Source organism: Panthera uncia (genome assembly GCF_023721935.1).
Source record: "Panthera uncia isolate 11264 chromosome A3 unlocalized genomic scaffold, Puncia_PCG_1.0 HiC_scaffold_11, whole genome shotgun sequence".
NCBI classification, from domain to species: domain Eukaryota; kingdom Metazoa; phylum Chordata; class Mammalia; order Carnivora; family Felidae; genus Panthera; species Panthera uncia.
Genome location: NW_026057578.1, coordinates 29,133,665 through 29,154,901, shown reverse-complemented (window position 1 = coordinate 29,154,901; position 21,237 = coordinate 29,133,665). Strand labels below are relative to the sequence as shown.

The 21,237-nt window shown below is 58.1% G+C and overlaps 2 protein-coding genes across 5 annotated transcripts in view; one reads left to right on the top strand and one right to left on the bottom strand.

Annotated features, from left to right (window-relative positions):
• Nucleotides 1-3,484: 3,484 nt before the first annotated feature.
• On the top strand, nt 3,485-13,835 carry SLC4A11 (solute carrier family 4 member 11). 4 transcript variants are annotated; one of them, XM_049650042.1, is made up of 20 exons: nt 3,485-3,850; nt 4,138-4,185; nt 6,428-6,580; nt 6,709-6,758; nt 7,037-7,268; nt 7,352-7,433; nt 7,641-7,764; nt 9,755-9,967; nt 10,054-10,147; nt 10,259-10,384; nt 10,469-10,582; nt 10,673-10,805; nt 11,066-11,139; nt 11,561-11,834; nt 11,910-12,016; nt 12,108-12,276; nt 12,368-12,541; nt 12,767-12,962; nt 13,048-13,217; nt 13,393-13,835. In XM_049650042.1, exons 1-20 carry the CDS (start codon nt 3,583-3,585, stop codon nt 13,454-13,456), a joined length of 2,865 nt encoding a protein of 954 aa, XP_049505999.1. In that variant the 5' UTR covers nt 3,485-3,582; the 3' UTR covers nt 13,457-13,835. The 4 variants fall into 4 exon arrangements, with proteins under 4 accessions (XP_049505999.1, XP_049506000.1, XP_049506001.1 ...); XM_049650044.1 differs by having other exon boundaries at nt 3,626-3,713; XM_049650043.1 differs by lacking the exon at nt 6,428-6,580.
• A 2,237-nt stretch (nt 13,836-16,072) lies between these two features.
• ITPA (inosine triphosphatase) overlaps nt 16,073-21,237 on the bottom strand; it is a 10,454-nt gene continuing 5,289 nt past the window's right edge. The window contains exons 6-8 of the mRNA XM_049650070.1: nt 21,097-21,212; nt 17,699-17,775; nt 16,073-16,559 (exon numbers count right to left, since the gene is read on the bottom strand). Of these exons, the coding sequence (XP_049506027.1) occupies nt 16,418-16,559; nt 17,699-17,775; nt 21,097-21,212 (335 nt within the window). The 3' untranslated portion in view covers nt 16,073-16,417. The remainder of the gene's footprint in view (nt 16,560-17,698; nt 17,776-21,096; nt 21,213-21,237) is intronic.

Here is a 21,237-nt window from a genome sequence, read left to right as displayed (position 1 = left end):
CTCAAACTCAAAACCTCAAGATCAAGAGTTGTGTGCTCCACCGACTGAGACAAACAGGCACCCCTATTTTGTGTTTTTAAATGAGATACTATAGAGTTACTTCTCCAGATTCTAAAATCTTTAGGCCTTATAGGCTTATGGGGGAAACGGAGTTGAAAGCCTTTGGAAAGCCATTAAGTGCCTTGTGGAACCCAGTGTTCACATCCATAGCCCAGTAAAGTCTGAGACCCCAAGGGAGAGAATCAGAGGAAATGTGTATGCCCATGTTTGGATCCCTAACTGCCTGCCTGTGTAAGGACCCGACGGGGCACAGGCTGGGAGACCTGCGGCACCTGTGTTTGCCCTCAGCCTCTGATGCACAGAGGGCAGGTGATGGGGGGGGGGGGGGGGGGGGGGTTAAAGTAAACAGCTTCTCATGCTGGGGTATGGGGTGGGTGGCCTGGGGGGTCTGGGGCCTCTCTCCAGAGCAACCAGAAGAACAGAACCTGCAGGGGCAGAGGGCAGGAAGCAAGGAAGGGCTCAGTGGCAGTTTCTCTGAGAGTCAGGTCCATCCACCCCTGAGGGAGGCCTTGGCTGTGGGCTCCTGCTTCCTCAGTGAGCCAAGTGGTGAGGTCCCAGATCCAGGAGGAGGTTGCCCCTCCAATCCAGGGTGGCTTCCTGGAAGGTGGGTTGGAAGGTCTGGGTGTTTGGGAGCTGTTGCTGACACAGGGAGACAGATGCAGAAGCCTAAGCATTCCCAGACAGGGGCCAAAATGGGTGGCTTTTCAGGGGTCCAACCCTGGCACCCACCCACCCCATCCAGCCTTATTCTCTGGGCAGTCAGCCTATCTGTCCTTCAGCTCCTCCTCAACCTCCATTCTCCACCTGTAGGACTCTGGAAGTCGGTAAAATAGGCTGAGGGTCTAGCTAAAGAAGATCCCATGGGTGGAGTGCAGGGGTTCCCCAGGAATACCCTGTGTCTATCCTCCCAGGCCCTGCTCAGCCCCACAGAAAACATGCAGCCAGCCCCCAGCCAGTCCTGAGTCTGGTAGATTTCAGCGTCTCCTCTGGTAGTAAGGAGCAGGGTGCTCAGAGCCCTCCAGACTCCGGGGCCATTCATGTGCAGAGGAATGCCCCCATGGCTTCCTTCCCAATGCACACTGTCTTGTTGGGAGGGGAAACCGGCCGCCCGGCTTACCCGGTCTGTGACATGGGCTCCCCCAATGCACCAGGAGCCCTTGGGGGCTTCAGAGCAACCCCTCCGCAGAGGTGGGCTCACACTCTGCTTGCCCGGCCCCCTCTCTTCCATGCCTGGGGGACCGTGGCTGAGGACTCATTTCCAGCAGGAGGCTGGGCGGGGGTTGGGGCGGGGCGGGGGGGGGGTGTCGTCGCTGCTAGTCCTCGGGTTGGCAGCCGGAGTGTGAAGAGAAGGGGTAAACACTGTGGTGGGGAGAGTTCCTGAGTCAAAGTGGGGTGCAAGGGCTGTAGAATCGTTTGCTGAGAAGCCACCGAGGATCAAGCCAGGGATTCATCGTATGGGCTGGATTTGCCTAACCTGTGGCAGCGCACACGGGCCTGCCTGTGCGCAACACCGCCTCCCTACACAAACGCACCCGCGCGCGCACACACACACACACACACTCACACACACTCGACTCTCAGAAGACCAGGCGCTGGCGGATGTACGTCCCCAGGTCGGGCTCCCTCCTGTTCGGGAAGGAAAACCGGACGGCAGGGCCACCTCGAATAATGGAAGAATAGAAGCCACGAGTCAAGACCTTGACCCAAGAGACTGCTGGGGATGCGACGAGGCCAGAAGAGGAACCGCGAGGCGCGCAGAAAGTAAATCCGACGCCGCCGAACCCGGAGCGCCGCTGGCCCTTGCGGACTAGGGCGTAGCCCAGGGAACGCGCGCCGGCCCTTCTAGTTAGTCAGGGTGCGCTTCCTGGAGGAGGAGAAGGAGGGTTTACCGCTCGAGCGACCGGGATGAATGGAGGGGGCGGGGCAGCTGGCGGGCTGGGCCCCGACGAGGCCCCCTGCCGAGGGTGGGGCGGGGGCCGGCAGCGTGCATAAAGCCGACAGTGGAGAAGCCCTCCCACGACCCGCCACAGAGGCACAACACCGTGGGTCCCTGGGCCCGTCGAGCTTCTTCCCAGAAACTTCCCAGCCCCGCCCAGCTCCTAATCCGGCAACGCCTGGGAGGGCACACGGGCTCGAAGAAGCCAGATCTACACGTTCTGGCTGAGTTGCCCCGGGCTCCCGGGAACAGCCTGCTGGGGACTGGCAGGAGCGCGGGTGAGGGCGCGGGGCGGGCGGACGGGACCCCGCCCAGGGCGGCACCAGGGCGGGGCGTGGAGCGGCATTAGGACCCAGACGCGGCGCGGGGGTGTGTCGCCGGCTCCCGCCGCTGGACCGCCCGAAATGCCAAATTCGGGGTCCCGGAGATCCCGGGTGAGGAGTCCGGGCGTGCGCGCGTGTGTGCAGCCGTCCGGCGGCCTACCGCCGGGCCATGGCCGCGGCCACCCGGCGCCTGTTCCATCTCCAGCCATGCGGTGGGTGCCTGAGCCGGCGGAGCCGGCGGGCGCGGCAGGGGCGCGGCGGGAGGGCCGTTGGGTCTCCGCCGCGAAGGGCTGCTAGGAAGGGATGCGGAGCCGTCGGAGCACCGGGGAGAACGCGGATGCCGCCGGCTTGCACAGGCCCCGGGCCACGGTGGGCGAGGGGGTCGTGGAGGCTTCCCAGCCCTGGGGGGTCAGGTGTGAGTTCGGCCCGAGGGGGAGTGGGAGCCCGAGCCCGAGCCCGAGCCCGGGGGATTACGCGGGTGGTGGAGGGAGGCCCAGGGGGCCTCGTGGACACTGCGCGCTTGATTTAATGCTCTATTGCAGGCTTGAAATTCTTAGTCTTTGAACCAGTGGAGGGGTGGGGGCGTGGAAGCAGTTGGGACGGAACTGTGGAGTCCCTAGCACCCCGAGCGCCGGCCTCTTCCCAGCGGGCACGCTGCCACCTCTGGTTACGTTCTGCCAGGGACACCTTCTCGCTCCCGGCGCTGCGGAGAAGCCTGCCCATTCTGGGGGATCCCGGGGCCTCCGACTGTCCCCTGTGAGACCGCAGCACTCTTTACGTCGCGGCTCTGATACCTGAGGGCCAGCCTGGGGCTTGTAGGACTATTTACCTGAACTTGGGGCTCCCGATATGGGAGTAAGGTGTGCACCACCCCCACCCTTCCAAACCCTCGTCACCCTAGTCCTCTGGCCATCCCTGCGGCCTCGGATGCTAGCTTTACTGCCCCCGCCCCTCCCTTCTGGATGCAGACCCCGCTCCCGTCCCGCGCGTCCGTCCGCATCCTGCCCCCGCCCCCCCGGCCCCCAGGGTCTCCGAGTCTGGAAGCGCTTTCCTCTCATGCACGCGGCCCCTCCTGTCGCTTCCTTCCTCGCACAGAGCGGCACAAACAGCCGGGACCATCCGGGGCCCTGTGCGGTGAGCGCGCACAGAGCCCCCTTCCCCCGCGCAACCCCCCGCCCCGCGCCTTCTCCTTGGAGGACCAACGGCTCCGCCTCCCAGGAGGGCCGGGACGTGGGGGGGCACAGAGGGGAGGAGGCCGTTGCCATGTCGCCCCCCGGTGACCCCAGGCGTGTGCGGTTGGGGGCGACTGCACGTGTGATAGGTGTTGATGGCCCCTGGGTGCGAAGAAAGAGTAGGAGGCGCCGCGATGTGCCGCCAGGAAGGCCCCCGCCCAGGTGCTGGGCTTGGCCGCGAAACAGCGCGAGCGGGAGGCCAGGGAGGCCGGCTGCTACAAGGAGGGTGGAGGGACGGGCCCCCTCCCAACAGTCTCGGCGGCCTGTGCTGAGTAGCAAAAGCAGCGAATCCTGCGAGGGTACTGTTAAACTCCTAGAGGAAACATGCTAAGAACATTTCCCCTTTCCCACCTGGGCAGACCCTAGCAGATTGGCTGAAGAATAACAAACAGGCTTGGCTTCCTCTTAAGGGGCTCCTGCCTAGTACTACCCCCTACACTTTTTGTCCCCAGGTTGGCTTGGGTTGGGTACCTGGGAAGGGGTAAGGAGTCAGCAGAGTTGGTGTGGGGTGGGGAGCAGTTGGACACGGGACACTGTCCAGGGCTCGTTCGTGTAGCTGGTAACAACTCTTGGGTTTCCCTTGCAGAGTCCTCTTCCGAAATGTCCCAGAATGGATTCGTTGAGGATGTAGTAGGTGAGTACATCTGGGGGGGGGGGGGGGGGGGGGGGGGGTGTCTAAGAGAGCTCCTTGGTCAAAAGTCACAAGAGACCTAGTTCCTCCACTGGGGCACCCATGGCATTGATCACCCATCTGTGGCCCTCTGTTGGTGCTGGATGCTTTTAGATCCTCTCCTCCGGGAGATCGTGGTAAGGTGGAGGGGGCAGCTAACACTGCCTCGGACGCTGACAGGCTCTCTGGTGGTCTCGTGGATCTGGGAAGGCAGGCGGTTCCCCCTCTTGGGCTATGTAGATGAGCGCCCTTGGTTCACTGTTGGAATGCTCTGGTTAGGCCATGTTGTATCTGCCCACATCCCTCAGTCCCCGCCCAGCCCTGTGAGGCAAGGGCTGCCATTGTCCCTCTAACGAAATGTAACCTAACCTTTCTGGGCTTCAACTTTGCTGCTTCCTTCAGACCAGCTCTCCCGCTCCCCACGTCTCTGGGCTCTCCTGTGCCCAGACCTGGGGGGCTGGCCTGGCCATCAGAGGGTTGTTCAGTGGGACAGTGCTTGGATAGGGTGGAGCGATGATATGCTCTTACCCAGGGTCCCCAGGGCATGGTGATTGCATGTGCCAGGCTGTTGGTAGGCAGGTTAGGTGTGTGGTTCAGCTTATAGGTGGGGACATGGCCTCCTAGGAGTGTCTCAGGGACTGGGTAGTATCAGCTGGGCAGGTCCTAGGTAGAACCCAGAGTAGGGGAGAAGGGGACAGCATGATGGTGCAGTGCCCAGAAATAATGGGTGCTGATGGGGGTGACAGAAGGGAGATTAGGGCAGGTTGGGGCTGGGGAGCCAGATAGTCTAAGCAAAACAGGCCCGGGACTGGGGAGGAAGGAGTTTTTCATGGACGTGAACTCCATAACAAAGGAGGGAAGGACATTTTTTGACTCTGGGCTCTGAGTACAGTGTAGACCTAGAGCTAGGGGGCCCTCCTAGGGAAGGCCTAGCACCTCCTGCCCAAAAGGGCCCAGGCTGAGCACAGGACACTGGGGGGAACGGGGCCTGGGATGTGCAGAGGAAACCGACGGGCTAGAGTGGAAGTGAGTCAGGGTGAGTCACTGCCTGGCAGGTGTAGGCGTGCTGCTGACCCTTCCCCGTCCCAGCACAGGTGTTTGTCAGGCATTGGTGGGGTCTGGGCTACAAGAGCCCCTTTTCTGGAGCACTCGCACGTGGTGAACCACAGGGGAACAGGGCAGTCAGGAAGGGGTGCCGGCAGGGACCTAGGAGGACTTGCCAAAAGGGGAGGCTTCCTCTGAGCCTTGAAGAAGGCCCTCTGGGGAGGGGAGCCCTCTGCTCGTAGGACAGGCCCCGGCATGCCTGGGGCGTTGGCCAACTGGCCTCAGGAGTGAGATCAGAAGTGGGGGGTAGGACCGGGCCTGAGGGACCAGGGGTCAGGGCAGGGGTAGCAGAGCTGGCCCCAACTGTCATCCCAGAGGTCTTGAGGAGCAAGAGTGGAACACTCGCGTGTCACCCGGAAGCGGGTGTGGGCTGTGAGCAGTTGTAGGCACTAAGACCAGGCTCTGCACTGGGAGTCCCAAGGTGCCACGACACCCCTGTTGCCCTCCATTGGGTCTCTCCTGGGGGGGGGGGGTCCCCTTCTCTGTCAGTCCCTGACTGTATCTCTGGCTCCCCTGCTTCCTGGGCCTTGTCTGGTGTCTGGACCGGGTCTCTCAGCCTTGATGCTTCGACCCACATACCCTCCCCGAAAGAAGCGCCCTAAAACCCTGTGCCAGTAAGGTGAGGAGGGGGCTGGCTGCCGCAGCAGTTCCGGCTTCCCTTGGGTCCCACCTAGAGAGCCAGACAGGTCTAGGTCCTGTAATCTGGGGGTTCTAAGAGGGCAGGGGCCAGTCTTGCCTGCATCATTGCACCAGGTGCCTGGCCCAGAGTTTGCGAAATGACCATACTTTTCTCTAGCTGAAGGATACACGTGGGTCAGAGCAGTGCAGGGCCCTGGTTCCCCGCAGCTGAAGAATGTTGGAGAAAGCAGTTGGGTCGGGCCGCCAGCTGGCTGCCATACTTTGATTGGGGCTGGGCGGGGACTAGATAGTCTGCCTCCCGGGCCTACAGGAGGCCTCCCTCAGCGTTCACGGAGAGTGCACCAAGTGGGACAGCCTAGGGGCCCCTGCTCCTCGGGCCCGGAGTCCCTCCCTCTGGCGTGTGTAGCACTGACGGCCGGGTCCTCTCTGGGGGGGTCTCTCTCGGTGGTGGTTGGGCCTCTAGGCTACCTCAAGTGTGACATGGACGATGCCTCGGAAACCCGTGAGGAGAACCTGGGTGATGAGGCCTTCGACACGGTCACCTCCTCCATTGTGTCTGGCGAGAGCATCCGTTTTTTTGTCAACGTCAACCTGGAGGTGCAGCCCGCCCAGGCTGGTATGGGGGTCGTAGCAGGGCCAGGCTGGGGGAGGGCAGGGCACCGGGGACCGGGCAGACACGGCCGCGCTCCGCCAAGAGTCCCGAGGAAGCGGGGCGGCCCCCTGAGCCCTCCCGCTTTCCTCTAGCCGAGAGTGAGTCGCCGGGCGGCTGCGGGCTCCTACACACCTCCCGCAAGGTGAGTGGCCCGTCTGCAGGACAGGGGACACTTGGTCCTGGGCCACTGATCGAAGGGGGGGGGAGGGTGGGGGGAGGTGGCTGCTCCCCGTCACACTCAACAGGGGTCTCACACCGGCCCTCGGCCTGGCTGCGGGGGCCCGCCGTACCGGGCTGTCCCTCTTGGAAAGGGTGTTGGTCTCGGTGGGCAGGGGCAGCCAGGGGACCAGCACAGAGGAGAGGGCCCAGGGGGCGCGCACTCACGGGCCTCCGTGGTTCTGTGCGTGGGGGTCCCCACAGTACCTGAAGTTAAAGAACTTTGAGGAAGAGGTACGTGCACACCGGGACCTTGACGGCTTCCTGGCACGGGCCAGCATCATCCTGAACGAGACGGCTACCTCGCTGGATGATGTGCTGCGGGCCATGCTGTCCCGCTTAGCCCACGACCCCCACAACACCGAGCCCGACTGCAATTTGCGCCTGTTCATGGCCATGCTCTTCACGGATGCCGGGGCTCCCATGGAGGGTAAAGGTGAGGCCCAGCTGCCCAACTGGGCAGGGGCGGTCAGGGAGGCAGGCTGGCAGACCCTCTTACCCCTTTCACTCCGGCCTCAGCCCACCTGCTGTCAGACACCATCCAAGGGGTCACTGCCACGGCCACAGGGGTGCAATACCAGCAGTCCTGGATCTGCATCATGTGAGTTGCCAGGACACCACAGCCGGCCTCCCCACGGCTCAGCCTGACCCCCCAGCTCTGAGGGCAGAGGGTGTGGGCACTCTGTCCCGTTTGGTCTCTTTCTCTCCCTAAGAGAGGTCACTGGGGGGGTCAGAGTTAGGGGTTCCGGGAGCCCGGCTCCCAAGGTGGCAACTAACTGTGTGCTGCGTGCCCTCCCCACCCCGGCAGCTGTACCTCCAAGGCCCTGCAGAAGCGGCACGTGTGCATCAGCCGGCTGGTTCGCCCACAGAACTGGGGGGAGAACTCGTGTGAGGTGCGATTCGTCATCCTGGTGCTGGCCCCGCCCAAGATGGTGAGTAGGGGGTCTCGCGGTGGCTCCTGGGAAGGAAGGCTCCAGGTTACCTGGCCCTCTTCTTGGAGGCATCTCTTCCATGTGCCGGAGAACCCCACAGTCCGGGGCTCATGCTCACACTGTCCATCACATCCGCCCTACTGAGTTTCTCTGAAGCGTCCTTGCTAGGTCCTCGTCAAGCCCTAATTTCCCCCAGACGTTGCCCAGGAAGTTGTATTTCCTTCTTGACTGAAAAGAGATACTTGTTAAAATTCGTATCCCTCAAATACGGGAGCTTGTCATTGGCCTCCCCCCACCCCAGTCCTTCTTTCAGCTGGTCGCTTTTGTGATTTGCTGGCCAAGGATCCCTGCTTCTGCCTGGGCCATACACCCCCCTGGTCAGGGGCACCTTGCTTTTGTGGGAGCTGAGGCTGATATAGTTCGAGGAGTCTTTTTTCAAGGAAAATGATTTTTTTTAATGTTTATTTATTTTGAGAGAGAGAGCGAGTGAGCATGCACAGGGGAGGGGCGAAGAGAGAGAGAATCCCAAGCAGGCTCTACGCTGTCGGCATGGAGCCCAACGTGGGGCTCGATTTCAGTAATCTCAACATCATGACCCGAGCCGAAATCAAGAGTCAGACACTTAACTGAGCCACCCAGGAGTCCCTCAAGGAAAAAGATTTCCAAATCATAAATAGAAAACGGCTAAGGCTGCTGCCCAGGACTGAGAAGGGCCTTCATGCTTCAACTTCCACTAGCTTCTTGATGATTCTGCCCTTGCCTCTGGTACAGACTCAAGCTTGGCATGGCCCTCCTCCGTAGGCTTTCTGTAGGAAAAGTGGGTGCCCCCCAGCAATTTCACAGACGTACTGTGAGCCTCTCCGAATGCTACTCTGCTGGTGAGAGGGAAAGAGAATTTAGGGAAGTGGGCAGCTCATGGGTCAGAGAGGGCAACAGCTGGCCAGGTGGCCAGAGCAGTGGAAGAGACAGTATCCCCAGGGCTGAGTGGCTAGACTGGTGCCTCGTGACAGGCCAACCAGCCTGACGCCTGGCTCCTCCTCGGGAGAACGAGAGTGTTCTAAAGCTAACGGGAGCAGAGTGTGGGCTGGCCGGCCCTGGGACTACTGCTTTGGGGCAGCATGAAGGGGCAGATACTGCTCTCAGGGGACAGGTTGCCATGGTAGAGGCTGGGCCCTAAGTTCATGGACAAAGTTGACTTTAGTCAGGAAAGGGGAAGGCTTGACAGGCCTGGAGCCCCTCTGAAAATCAAATAAACCAGAGGCACCTGGGTGGCTCAGTTGGTTAAGTGTCCAACTCTTGATGTCAGCTCAGGTGTCGATCTCAAGGTTGGGAGTTCAAGCCACACATTGGGCTCTGCGCTGGGCATCGAACCTACATACATACGTATGTACATAGATACCTACGGGCTGTACGAATACCACTAGTGAGACGGAGCTGGGTGAACGTTCTTCTCCATCGCTGTGATTTCATCATCCACGATTATACAGATTTGTGTTCCTTGGGACAATACCACTGCCTCAGTTTATGAGAACTCATGAGGTGTTTGTTTTTAATTTTTTTTTTAATGTTTATTTATTTTTGAGAGACAGAGCATGAGCAGGGGAGAGGTAGAGAGAGAGAGGGAGACACAGAGTCCGAAGCAGGCTCCAGGCTCTGAGCTGTCAGCACAGAGCCCGACGCGGGGCTCGAACTCACAAACTGCGAGATCATGCCCTGAGCCGAAGTCGGACGCTTAACCGAACGAGCCACCCAGGCGCCCCACTCATGAGTTTTTAAAGGAAGTTCTGAGACTGCCTGTGGTTCTAGTGATCTGCTGACCTGGTGGGAATCATGGTAGAGTCCACTAACACTTGACCTTTGGGGGACAAAACTTGCTGCCAGCTCACAGTGGGGAGCACTTGCCACATGCTTCGGGCTGTCCGTGATGGGCAGGGCAGGGTGCCCCCCGCTCTCGAGCTGCAGATGTGATTCTCCTGTCCTCTGCCCCCAGAAAAGCACCAAGACTGCAGCTGAGGTGGGGCGCACATTCGCCACCATGTTCTTGGACATCACCTTCCGCCAGAAGCTCCTGAACACCCGCACGGAGGAAGAATTCAAGGAGGCTCTGGTGCATCAGAGACAGCTGCTCACCATGGAGAGGCAGCGTTCATCCATCGGGACAAAGGGTTACATGAACTCCATCAGCATACACAAATCCCCACAGGTACAGGGGAGAGGAGGGCATGGGCGAGTGGCCTGTGGCATGGGCCATGGGCCTCAGGGCTGACAGACATCTGTCCTCTTGCCCAGCCCCCGAAGCAAAAGGACTTTCTCCCTATGGGGAAGGGCATCCGGGAGGACATTGCCCGCAGATTCCCTGTGTACCCACTGGACTTCACTGACGGTAGGTGGCCCTGTCGTCCCCCCGAGAGCTCAGCCTACGGCTTAGGTCCCAGGACGATACATGTGCCTGTCTTGCATCCCCAACACACTTTCTGTCCTGTCCCGTTCCCAGGCATTATCGGCAAAAATAAGGCTGTGGGCAAATACATCACCACCACCCTGTTCCTCTACTTTGCCTGCCTCCTGCCTACCATCGCTTTTGGGTCCCTCAACGATGAGAACACGAACGGGGCCATCGGTGAGGGGCTGGAGGCCGGTGAGGGTGTGGCAGGGGGCCGAGCACTGCGGCATCTGCCTGACCTCCCCTTCCCCCACTTCTCAGATGTGCAGAAAACCATAGCAGGGCAGAGCATTGGAGGCCTCTTGTACGCACTCTTCTCTGGGCAGCCGCTGGTGGTACTGCTGACCACTGCGCCCCTGGCCCTCTACATCCAAGGTACAGTGGCCCTTCCGGTGGGAAGGTGGTTCCCACGGTCCCTGGCCCCAGCCTGGCCCTGACCTCCCACCCCTGCCCTGCTGCCTGCAGTAATTTCTGGCATCTGTGACGACTACGATCTGGACTTCAACACCTTCTACGCGTGGACGGGCCTGTGGAACAGTTTCTTTCTCGCGCTTTATTCCCTCTTCAACCTCAGCCTGCTCATGAGTCTCTTCAAGAGGTGACAGGGCTGCTGGGAACCTCAAGCAGAAGGGCGACCAAGGCCGGGGAGCTTGGTCAGCCTCCATGCTGGCCTCTGAGGTCCTGTAGCTCTGCAGTGGATGGGGTGCCCCCACCATATCACTGCCCCAGGAGAGAAGCATGCGACCCTGGTCTCCATGGCAGGAGGATGGGGGAGCTGTGCAGAGGCTCAGGGAAGCCTACCCTGTGGCCTCCTGACAACTCACCCCCATTTGCTGAGGCATTATCACCCCCTGGCAGGTCAACAGAAGAGATCATTGCCCTGTTCATTTCCATCACGTTCATGCTGGATGCTGTCAAGGGCATGGTTAAAAGTGAGTGTCTAGCTGGTGGCTACCTGCTGCAGGGGGAGCTCAGTTGAGCAGGGGGACTGTGGGCTGTGACCAGGACAGCCAAGCAGCCTGCAAGCTGAGGCTACTGCCACAGTCCAGGGTGCTCTGGGGACCTGTGACTAGCAGAGAGCAGCCGCCCCATGTAATGGAGGGTGACCGGGCTGCCTCAGGCAGGATCAGAGGTGCCGGGCCATGCGTGAGCCACTGTCAGAGATGGGGGTGGGGGGTGGACAGGCAGGTCAAGGGGGTCCTGGCTGACTGAGAAAGGCAGTCCCCTCCCTTCCCCCCTGCCCCCAGAAGTCTTTTCTCCCCTCAGGGCCCCCTCCGCCCCACATCCAGGAGGAAGCTGGGCCTCAGTCTCCCAGAGCCCCGATGGCTGAGGCCTGCTGGCCTGTGTCCACAGTCTTCCAGAAGTACTACTATGACAACTTTGGGAACCACCATGAAGACAGCACTTCTATGGTGAGCCTGCTGGACCTCGGCACCAGCCTCAACACCAGCCTCAACACCAGCCTCCACACCGCCCTCAACACCAGCCTCCTGGCGAGCCCCCTGGAGTTCACCTCCGTAAGCGGCCCTGGTACTGAGCACCCGGGCCGGGAGACTGCTGTACTGAGCCTCCTGATCATGCTGGGCACGCTGTGGCTGAGCTACACCCTCTACCAGTTCAAGAAGAGGTGAGGGGGGCCTCGGGGTGAGGGGAAGGAGGCACCGGCCCCAGGCTGTGCTCATACACCCACCTGCGTCCCCAGCCCCTACCTGCACCCCTACATGAGGGAGATCCTGTCAGACTGTGCCTTGCCCATCTCGGTGCTCACCTTCTCCCTCATCTGCTCCTACGGCTTCCGGGAAATTAAAAGTGAGTTGGGCTCAGGCAGGGGCCGCGGTGGGGTGGGCTTGCTCCTCGGGGCTGCAGGCTTGAGCAGGGGCCTGTATGTACCCTGCTGCAGTGAGCCAGTTCCGCTACAACCCCAGCAAGAGCCTGTTTGAGGTAGCCGAGATGCACTCCCTGTCCCTGGGCGCCGTCACCAGTGCCATGGGCCTGGGCTTCCTGCTCTCCTTGCTCTTCTTCATTGAGCAGAACCTGGTGGCTGCCTTGGCTAATGCCCCAGAGAACAGGTTTGCGGGGCTGGGTGGGGAGGGGCGAGTGCGTGCCCGGCCCTCCGAGGGGCCACGGGTGTCCCGCCACACGTGCCCCTGTCTGCTGCAGGCTGGTGAAGGGCACCGCCTACCACTGGGACCTCCTGCTCATCGCCATCATCAACAGTGGGCTGTCTCTGTTTGGGCTGCCCTGGATCCATGCCGCCTACCCCCACTCCCCACTGCACGTGCGGGCATTGGCCATGGTGGAGGAGCGTGTGGAGAACGGGCACATTTACGAGACGTGAGTGTGAGAGTGGTCCCTGGAGGCCGGAGGCAAGTCATGTGGACCCTGAGGTGGGGGTAACCCTGGGCCACCTGTGACCTAGGAAGGGATACGGCTCAGGAGACTAGGGCCCCAGAAGTGAAAGAGCCCAGGGCCCCACGTGTGACCTGAGGCGGGGGTTGGGGGGGCGGCATGCCCCGCACACCAGGGCCGGAGGTGATCTGGCGCTCTGGGACCGCACAGGATCGTGAATGTGAAGGAGACACGGCTGACTACGCTGGGTGCCAGCATCCTGGTGGGCTTCTCCCTCCTGCTGCTGCCCTTCCCCCTGCAGTGGATCCCCAAGCCGGTGCTCTACGGCCTCTTCCTCTACATCGCGCTCACCTCCATTGACGGTAACCAGCTCTTTGAGCGCGTGGCCCTGCTGCTCAAGGACCAGGTGAGTGTCCGGCCTGGAGAATGAGGGGTGGGGGAGGGAGGTCCAGTTCCAGACCTGCCCACACCCGGCCCCTGCCGCCCCGCAGACCTCGTACCCGCCCACCCACTACATCCGGAGGGTGCCCCAGCGGAAGATCCACTACTTCACGGGCCTGCAGGTCGTGCAGCTGCTGCTGCTCTGTGCCTTTGGCATGAGCAACCTGCCCTACATGAAGATGATCTTCCCCCTCATCATGATCGTCATGATCCCCATCCGGTACGGGACGGCGGGCAGAGGCAGCAGAGACACCGCTGGGTGGGAGACAATGGGTTAGGGTGGGCGGTGGGCCAGAGGGGCCCAGCCTGGCCCCGTGGGGGGTTGCGGGGAGTAGCCTCCGCCTTCTCCTCTCTGACCCAGTGCTCATCTTGCGGTCTGTTCGCTGTCCCCGCAGCTACAACCTGCTGCCCCGAATCATTGAAGCCAAGTACCTGGACGTCATGGATGCTGAACACTGAGGCCCTGGCCGTGTCCCATTCACCTGTCCCTCTGGCTCTTCCCAGGCTGACTGTAGCCATGTGGGGAGAGGTACGGGTGTCTTTTGGGGTGTTCCTCTGTGCTGCACTCCCTCCCAGCTGTCCCAACAGGCCTAGGACATCTGGGCATCAAGGTGGTGGGGGGGGGGGGCGGTTCTGTGGCGTGTGCCCATCCCTGTCCCCATTAGCCTTTCGCTTGGGTCAGTAACACTGCTCAGGACAACTTCTGCCCAGAGTGGAACTAAAGCCGGATTTTCTTTTGATAAAAGAGTCAGATGTCTGAAAGAGAAACCATTTCCTTGATTGTATAAGGAATTTGCTGTGTGCACATTAGAGAATAAAGCTCCCGTTTCTACGCTTCCATCTCTGTTGTCCCACCCTGCCCCGGCCTCAGAAGGCCACCTGAGAATAAAAGAATGTGAAGGGGAGGTGGAATGAAAAGGACCGGTGTTTGTGGAGCGCCATCTGTGGACTGTCCCCTCCGACCCCGCACAGTGGATGCTGGTCCAACAGGGAAATGCGGAAGGTCCAGGCCTCGGTGCTGCTGTGTTGCCAGGAAACTGCAGGGGAAGTATTCTGGGAACAGCATGTGCGAGAGCCCTGAGGAGGGCCCTCGGGGCCAGTGAAGGGCCATGGCTGGTGGAGGAGAGAGCAGGGCTGATGGCCGTGAGCCTGGGTTCCCAGAGGCAGCTGCAGAGCAGCCCAACAGATTGAAAAACAGGCGCACGTAGGTCAGAGCTGCAGTTGCAACGTGTCCCCTCTGCTGAGTGGGTACAGATTTTATACGTCGGGGGGTAGGGGTACGGGGGGGGGGGGGGGGGGGCGGGGGCTGCACTTTGCACCAGGGCCCTGAGAGTGGGGATGAACTGAAGTGGGAAGAATCCAAATGGCAGGATGCAGGGATTGGTTTGCCGGAGGGGAGAAGGTGCCGTGTTTCTGGCTTGGTCATTTGGTGGTTGGCCAGAGTCCATGGCGGCAGCAGGGAACACAGATCTGAGACTCTGGCCATATCGGGGGCACCGGCAGTGGTAGAGCAACTGGCTCACGGACCCCATCACACACCTTACAGGACTTTGGCTTGACAAATACACCACAGACCAAGGGAGACATCTGCTACCTCTAAATAATAACTAGATATGCTAAGAATTTCTGCCAACCAACAAAAAAAGACCACGACTCCCAACCCCCAATAGAAAAGAGGCAAACCTGCGGTGGGGGGCACCCAAACGGTAACAGGCGGCGACAATGCCCTTGGGTACCTGAGAAATGCAACCCGACGGTGAGATGGTATCTTCCACTTGTAACTGGCAACAATGACCCTGCCCTGGCTGGCTGGACGGCAGAGCGGGAGAGGTGTATCCCCTGGCGCGCTGACTGGAGGAATGGGGACCGGGCACAATCAAGACCCATCTTCCAACTGCGCGACTGCTCCTGGGCAGGTGGCGTGGGTCCGAACACTCACGGCGCTGTGTGCGGCGATGGGTAGCTCAAGGTTAACAAAGGGGGACAGTGTCCTGTGGACCCAGGACATCACTTTAAGAGTTGAGTAGCAAGCACAGAGGGCTGCCCTGCCCTAAGCCCCAGGTCCCCACTCCATCCATGTGGCTCATGATCCTTTGGGGCCCCCTCCCCAGGGGCCTAGGTGTCCCCTGCAGGTAGGGCCTTATCCAGAATCACCAGGCCAGGAGCAGACAGGTCCCCAGCACCCCATGCCTGAGCCCAGTCAGACGTCACTCACTACCAAGGAGACAACTAGAGAAGGCTGGGTCTGGCCCTGGCACTTCCTGGAGATAACCCAGCTGAGCCTCACAGGCAAGTGGGAAGCAAAGGAATGCTGTTCTGTCCTCACCCACACACAATGATGCAGTTTCAGGGAGGAAACAACAGTTAAACTCAGGCCCTGGGCCATGCTGCCAGGACTGAGGAACAGTGACTGGAAGTGACATTCTCCAGAGCTGCCTGTGAGCAAAGAAATAAGCCCGGGAGGGACTCCCAGCATTATGTTCTCCCCTCCCCCATTGCACACAACAGGCTTTTCTGAATATCCTCAGGGTGGGCACCTCCTCCTTATCAGAGAAACCTGCAGGGAAGGAAAGGGAGCCACCCCAGGCCCCTTAAAGTCCCGTCCAGAAAATGGCTTCATTGGGTCACAGCGAGGACCTGGGGCAGCTGAGACAAGCTTCCCGAAAAGCTTGGAGGCCCCAGGCTGAACCATGTCATGTCATCCCACTGGGGTCAAGATTCCACCCTGCTCCCCTGCCATACAAATGAACTTGGCATTATAATCATAAACCAACACTTTGGCTGCTCTAATGCCATAGTGAAATACTGCAAAAGCACTCAACATTCTGCACTGCCTGCCCCCAACCCAGCAAACACCATGGAGGCCAGCTGGGTGGTGGCATCCCACAATGGGTGGGTGGGCGGTGTGGATCTGGCCAAGAAAAGATCAGCTTGTGATCAGAGACTTCAAGAACGAAAGGAAAGATGCACTACTCCAACACCCTCAGCTGCCGCCCTTGTCCCACCATCACCCCCAACCTGAGAGGTTTCCTGCTCCTGCCAAAAGGGACTCGGGAGACAGACAACTGCCCAGGGCAGGTTTCAAAATGGACGTATCGTTTATTTTCGAGACAAGTGTCTTCCAGTACACTTACTTGTTGCATTTTTTACACATCTAGGGCTATTTGTGTGGTTCTTCCCGAAACCTCCATCCTGATGTGGCCAGGATAACATCCAAGGTCCTTTTAGGATCCTAAGCCAGGGGCTGCAGGAGGGACCACTGAATCCCCAAGGGCAAGAAAATGGTGTCCCTGCCCAAAGTTTCTCCAAGCAGAGCCAGCTGCTCCTCCAAGCAGGGCTGGTGAGGTGGTCTCAACACCCCTAGCAAGTGGGAACCCTGAAGGAAGTACTTGGAGGGGTGCCTGATGGGGGAGGTTCGGGCTAGCCTTCCCCAGATCCCCCGCCAGGGCGACTGTCACCGGCTACCGGAGGACTCAGGCTGCCAAAGTATTTCTGCAGCTCAAGCAGGGCCCGGAAGCGATGGGAGATGGTGTTCTTCTCAGCTTTGGGCATCTCTGCGTACCTAAGGGGCAACAGCAGCAGTTCAGAGGAGGCTGGATTCAGGGGGTGTTCATTCCTCACCTGCCCCGGAACCTCAAGCTCAAGGAGTCACTAGGAAAGGGTGGCGGGGCCACCAGCTCCTGACAGCCAGGGTTAATTTTTTAAAAAACTGGAGAGATTTTTAAATTCCCCTGTAGCTGGAAACCCATATTAATGAGTGCGGAAAGATGTCAGATTTGCTCTACTGTCCAAAAGTCATTAAGGGAAGCCAGGGACTGGGGGATAAGCTGCATATTTGATCAGCTTTGTCATCTGTTGACAGGAAGCAGTGGGGCCTGACAGAGCAAATACGACAGTCTCCTCTCATGTACTGCGGGGGTGGCACGGGACAGCCGGCCAGTGGCCACTCCTCCACATCAGGACTCTAGTGAGGTGAGAATCCCACACCCCTCTTGGGTACTTCAGAGTCATGCTGTCCGCTATGTGGCCACTAGCCACAAGCGGCCATTTGAATTGAAATCTACCACAATGGAGTAAAAATAATTTCAGTACCTCAGTCACCCTAACCACGTGTTGGATTGAACAGAGCGGACATAGAGCATTTCTGTCTCTTGCATTCTTGGACGGTGGGGCTTCATGTTGTCCTCAGCCCTGTTTGGCTATTGTGAGGCCCCAGGCCACACTCCCTAAGGGCCCCTCTAGCCTGGAACACTTGATTCCAATAATGGCCAACATGTCCAGTGTAAATAAAGGGGGTGGGTTCCCGTGACACACTGAGAACGCTTGGCACCGTGGGGGTTTCATGCGGTGCCCACCAGAGGCTGTAAATATTAACGCTTTTCCAAACCAGATAGGGAAGTCGAATCATCCCACAGAACTGTCAGGGCGGAAAGGGGAAAGCACTGCAGTCCTGCAGCTGCTCCATGGCGAGCTGGAGCCCGGGCGCCCAGGACTCCCAGCTCCGCCCGGCTGCCCCTACGCTGGAGACTGGCCCACTCGGATTCCTTGAGTCCACCCCAGCGGAGCTGCCTTCAGCTGGAACGGCAGCCCGTGGCCTGGCCCCGCCCGTGCCCGCGTGCCTGCACTGAGGCGGGGCGCTGACCCAACCCAGACTGTGGCTATCCTGACCCCACATCCCTGGGAGAAAATGGAGCTCCTTACGTCTGCTCGTATCCATCAGGCTGAAAACAAGGATCCCAGCCGAAGTCCCGGCAGCCTCGGGGCACCACAATCCGGCCCTGCCAGACAAAAGGGAGGGACAGGTATGTCACTGGCCATAGAGGAGATGCACTAGGAGAAGGGTAGTAGCCAGTGTGAGTTCAGTTTGGTTAAGCCCCATTTACTCAAAAGATATGGTTTCAAGGGGTCCATGGTACCTGCAAATGTTTGCTGAATACACAAATAATATGCAGTGGGGCAGCTCTCCCTTCTCTCTCTCTCTCGCTCTCTCTCTCTCTCTCACACACACACACACACACACACACACACACACGGAAGAATGACAAACTTGAGCCCACAGATACACTGATACCCCTGGGGCCACCTGCCCTCCCTAGCTTTCACAAACTGTGACCTCAATAAAGAAGAAAGTCAACTTGGAAAAACTGACAGAAAACATTTTCTCTTAATAGAAGTTATAAGGTGCCAAACTATGCAAAGAAGCCCTCGGCCTGCTACTCAATTTTTTTAAACAAATGTTTTATTTTTAGTGATAGAGAGAGGTAGAGAGAGGGAGAGAGAGAATCCCAAGCAGGCTCTGCACTGTCCCTTGACGTGGGGCTCGATCTCACAATAGTGAAATCATGACCTGAGCTGAAATCAGGAATTGGATGCTTGACCAACTGAGCCACCCAGGCGCTCATTTTTATTATGCTAAGTGAAATAAATTGCTGCATTTCTCAAAATACAAAGGAGGCCCTAATAATTAAATGAAGAAACAGAAATCACTTAGCACAGTGTCCAATACACAAATGAGTTCAGTAAATACTGGCTGTAATAGGCAAATTCCAACAGAAAAATGTTAACAAACAACAATTTAACTCAGCATCATGAGCTGTCATGTTGCCGTAAAAGTTAAAAAATAATAAGGGGCTCCTGGTGGCTCAGTCAGTTAAGCTCTTGATTTCGGATTCTTGATTTCGGCTCAGTCAGTTAAGCTCTTGATTTCGGATTCTTGATTTCGGCTCAGATCACAATCTCACGGTTTGTGAGCTCGAGCCCCGCACCGGGCTCTACACTGAAAGCGTGAAGCCTGTTGGAGATTCTCTCCCTCTCTTTCTGCCCCTTCCCTGCTCGTGCTCTGTCTCTCTCAAAATAAATTTAAAAACTTAAAAATAATAACAATAATAGTAATCTTAAAAATACAAGGGAAGCGGTGCCTGCATGGCTCAGTCAGTGAAGCATCCATCTAGGTTTCTGCTGGAGTTGTGATTTCACAGTTCAGGAGTTTGAGCCTTGCATAAGGCTCTGTGCTTACAGCTTCAGATCCTCCCTCTCCCTCTCCCTCTCCTCCTCCTCTACTTGCTCTCTTGGTCTTTCTCTCTCTCTCTCAAAGTAAATAAACTTAAAAAAAAATAAATACAAGGGAAGCGGTAGAGGATGAGGATGAGCCAGTAGCCATAACTGCCAAACTGTTCAGACCAAAGGCAAATTCTGCTACCGCTAGTGGGGAGCTATGTGACCAAGGCCCACAGCTGACCACTCTGAACCTCACCCACACCACGAATGGTGGGGCAGGTAGTGTTCTCAGCACTGGGGTAATAGCAGGCCCAGCCTTACCCTCATAGAATGGGTCTCTTACGCAAAACAGGCTTTCCACCAGTCAACAGATTAACGATTACCAAATGCAAAGTGCCTTTGAGGGAACAGACAGGAAGCTGGGCTCAAGAACAACAGCATGCAGTAACCTAGATGAGGAACTCCATGAGGAGACACTTTAGCCACATACAAGTGCTGGGCAAGAACACTCCAGGTGGTAGACACAGCCGGTGTCAGGACCCAAGATGGGGAAGGGCTTGGCACGGGCGTTGCAGAGAAGACAACGTTACTGGGTTTAGAAAGCTCGAGTGAGAACAAAACCAGAAGAAACAAAGCCACCTCAGCGAAAGCAGAGGCTGGCCAGCAACAAAGTGCGTGAAGCAGCCAGAGCTGCGGAGACAACAGGAAATAGGGAACGGGGACCCCAGGGAGCAAGCCCCATGAGCAGGGCCTGCAGTCATTCATACTTCTGATTTTCTAGAGAACATTTCTGTGAAAGTAGCAGACAACTACGACTAATTTTTCCCAGCAATTATGATCCAGCAATCCTGGCTCTGTTCGGCCAAGAGAACTGAGCACAAGATCTCAAGAGGTATCTGCACACCCATGTTCATAGCAGCATTATTCACAATAGCCGAATGTGGAGGCAATTGAAACGCCCATCGATGGATAAATGGACAAAACAAATGTGAATATACATACAATGGATATTATTCAGCCTCAATAAAAAGGAGGAATTCTGTCACATGCTACAACACAAATGATCCATGACGGACATTATACTAAGAAATAAGCCAGCCACAAAAAAGACAAATACTGTACGTAGGATTCCACTTATAGGAGGGGCCTGAAGTTGCCAAACTCTTAGAAACAAAAGTGGAATACCAGTTGCCAGGGTTCAGTGGGGAGGGGAAAGGGGGAGTTTTTGCTCAAGGGTATAGTTTCAATTTTGCAGGATGAAAAAGTTCTAGAGATCTGTTGTACAACAGGGCACACATTCTCTCTCTCCCTCTGCCCCTTCTCCCCTGCACACACTCTCTCTAAAATTAAAAAAAAAAAAAAAAAAATGTAACCAGCAGGGCATGATGAGATGTCTGTGGGCAACCCCCAGAGGAGCCTCTGGGGTATGGCTCTGTGGGCCACAGGAGACTCTGGATCTTATCATGAGAAGAAGGGACTGGCAGAGGAGTGATGTGCCAGAATGTATCCTCCCGACACAAGGATGAACAGCCGCACTGTCGGGGGAGCAGGCCAGCCCAGAAGGTGGTCTGGACCCTGTGAGAAGCACAGGGGTGTGTTTCTGAACCCAAGGGTGTGCTAGGCAGGCATGGGTGTGTTCAAGGGCAGCCAAGGAAGGAATGAGCTAGGGGAAGAAGATTCCACAGGAACATGAAAAGTTGGAAAGGCTGTGAGATGCTCAAGGGAAGCTATAGCCTCAGCAGTTGGATAAAAAGACTTGAGCTGGAAGCAACTGGGGTTGTCCATGTAGCTCTGGGTGTTGTCACCTTCAGTTCCATATCTGCTTCCTAGAAGGGCACACAGTGCAGGGCTCTAGGTATACCAGGCCTCAACAGCCATGAGCCACTGTGTGTATCCCAGAAACAACAGCCTCAGAGGTCAAATAGATTTGGGGATTGACAGCACTTCAGGTTGTCATGCCCAGGGGCATGCCTGGGCAAAGCTCTGGGAACTAACTGGCCAGGAGGGCCCTTCCCACCACCCTCCTGCATTAGACCCTGGGCCATTGGCTCAAGCCACAGCACCCTCTGGCGGCACATGGGGGAACTATTATTCGTACGCACCGAGGTCCGGCCCCTGAACAGGCGCACTGGCTCGCTGGGGTCCCCGGTGCTGAGTGCAAACGTGCAGAGCGCATAGGCTGACTTGTCCTCAAACCCAGCCAGGAGCTGGTGGAGACCTGGGGGGGGGGGGGGGGGGGGGGA

Bases quoted from the DNA above. Each gene is read 5' to 3' on its own strand.
- SLC4A11 (XM_049650042.1), top strand. From the start codon at position 3,583: ATGTCGCCCCCCGGTGACCCCAGGCGTGTGCGGTTGGGGGCGACTGCA. The intron at 6,581-6,708 runs GTATGGGGGTCG...GCTTTCCTCTAG, and splicing joins GGTGCAGCCCGCCCAGGCTG to CCGAGAGTGAGTCGCCGGGC. The intron at 6,759-7,036 runs GTGAGTGGCCCG...GGGTCCCCACAG, and splicing joins TCCTACACACCTCCCGCAAG to TACCTGAAGTTAAAGAACTT.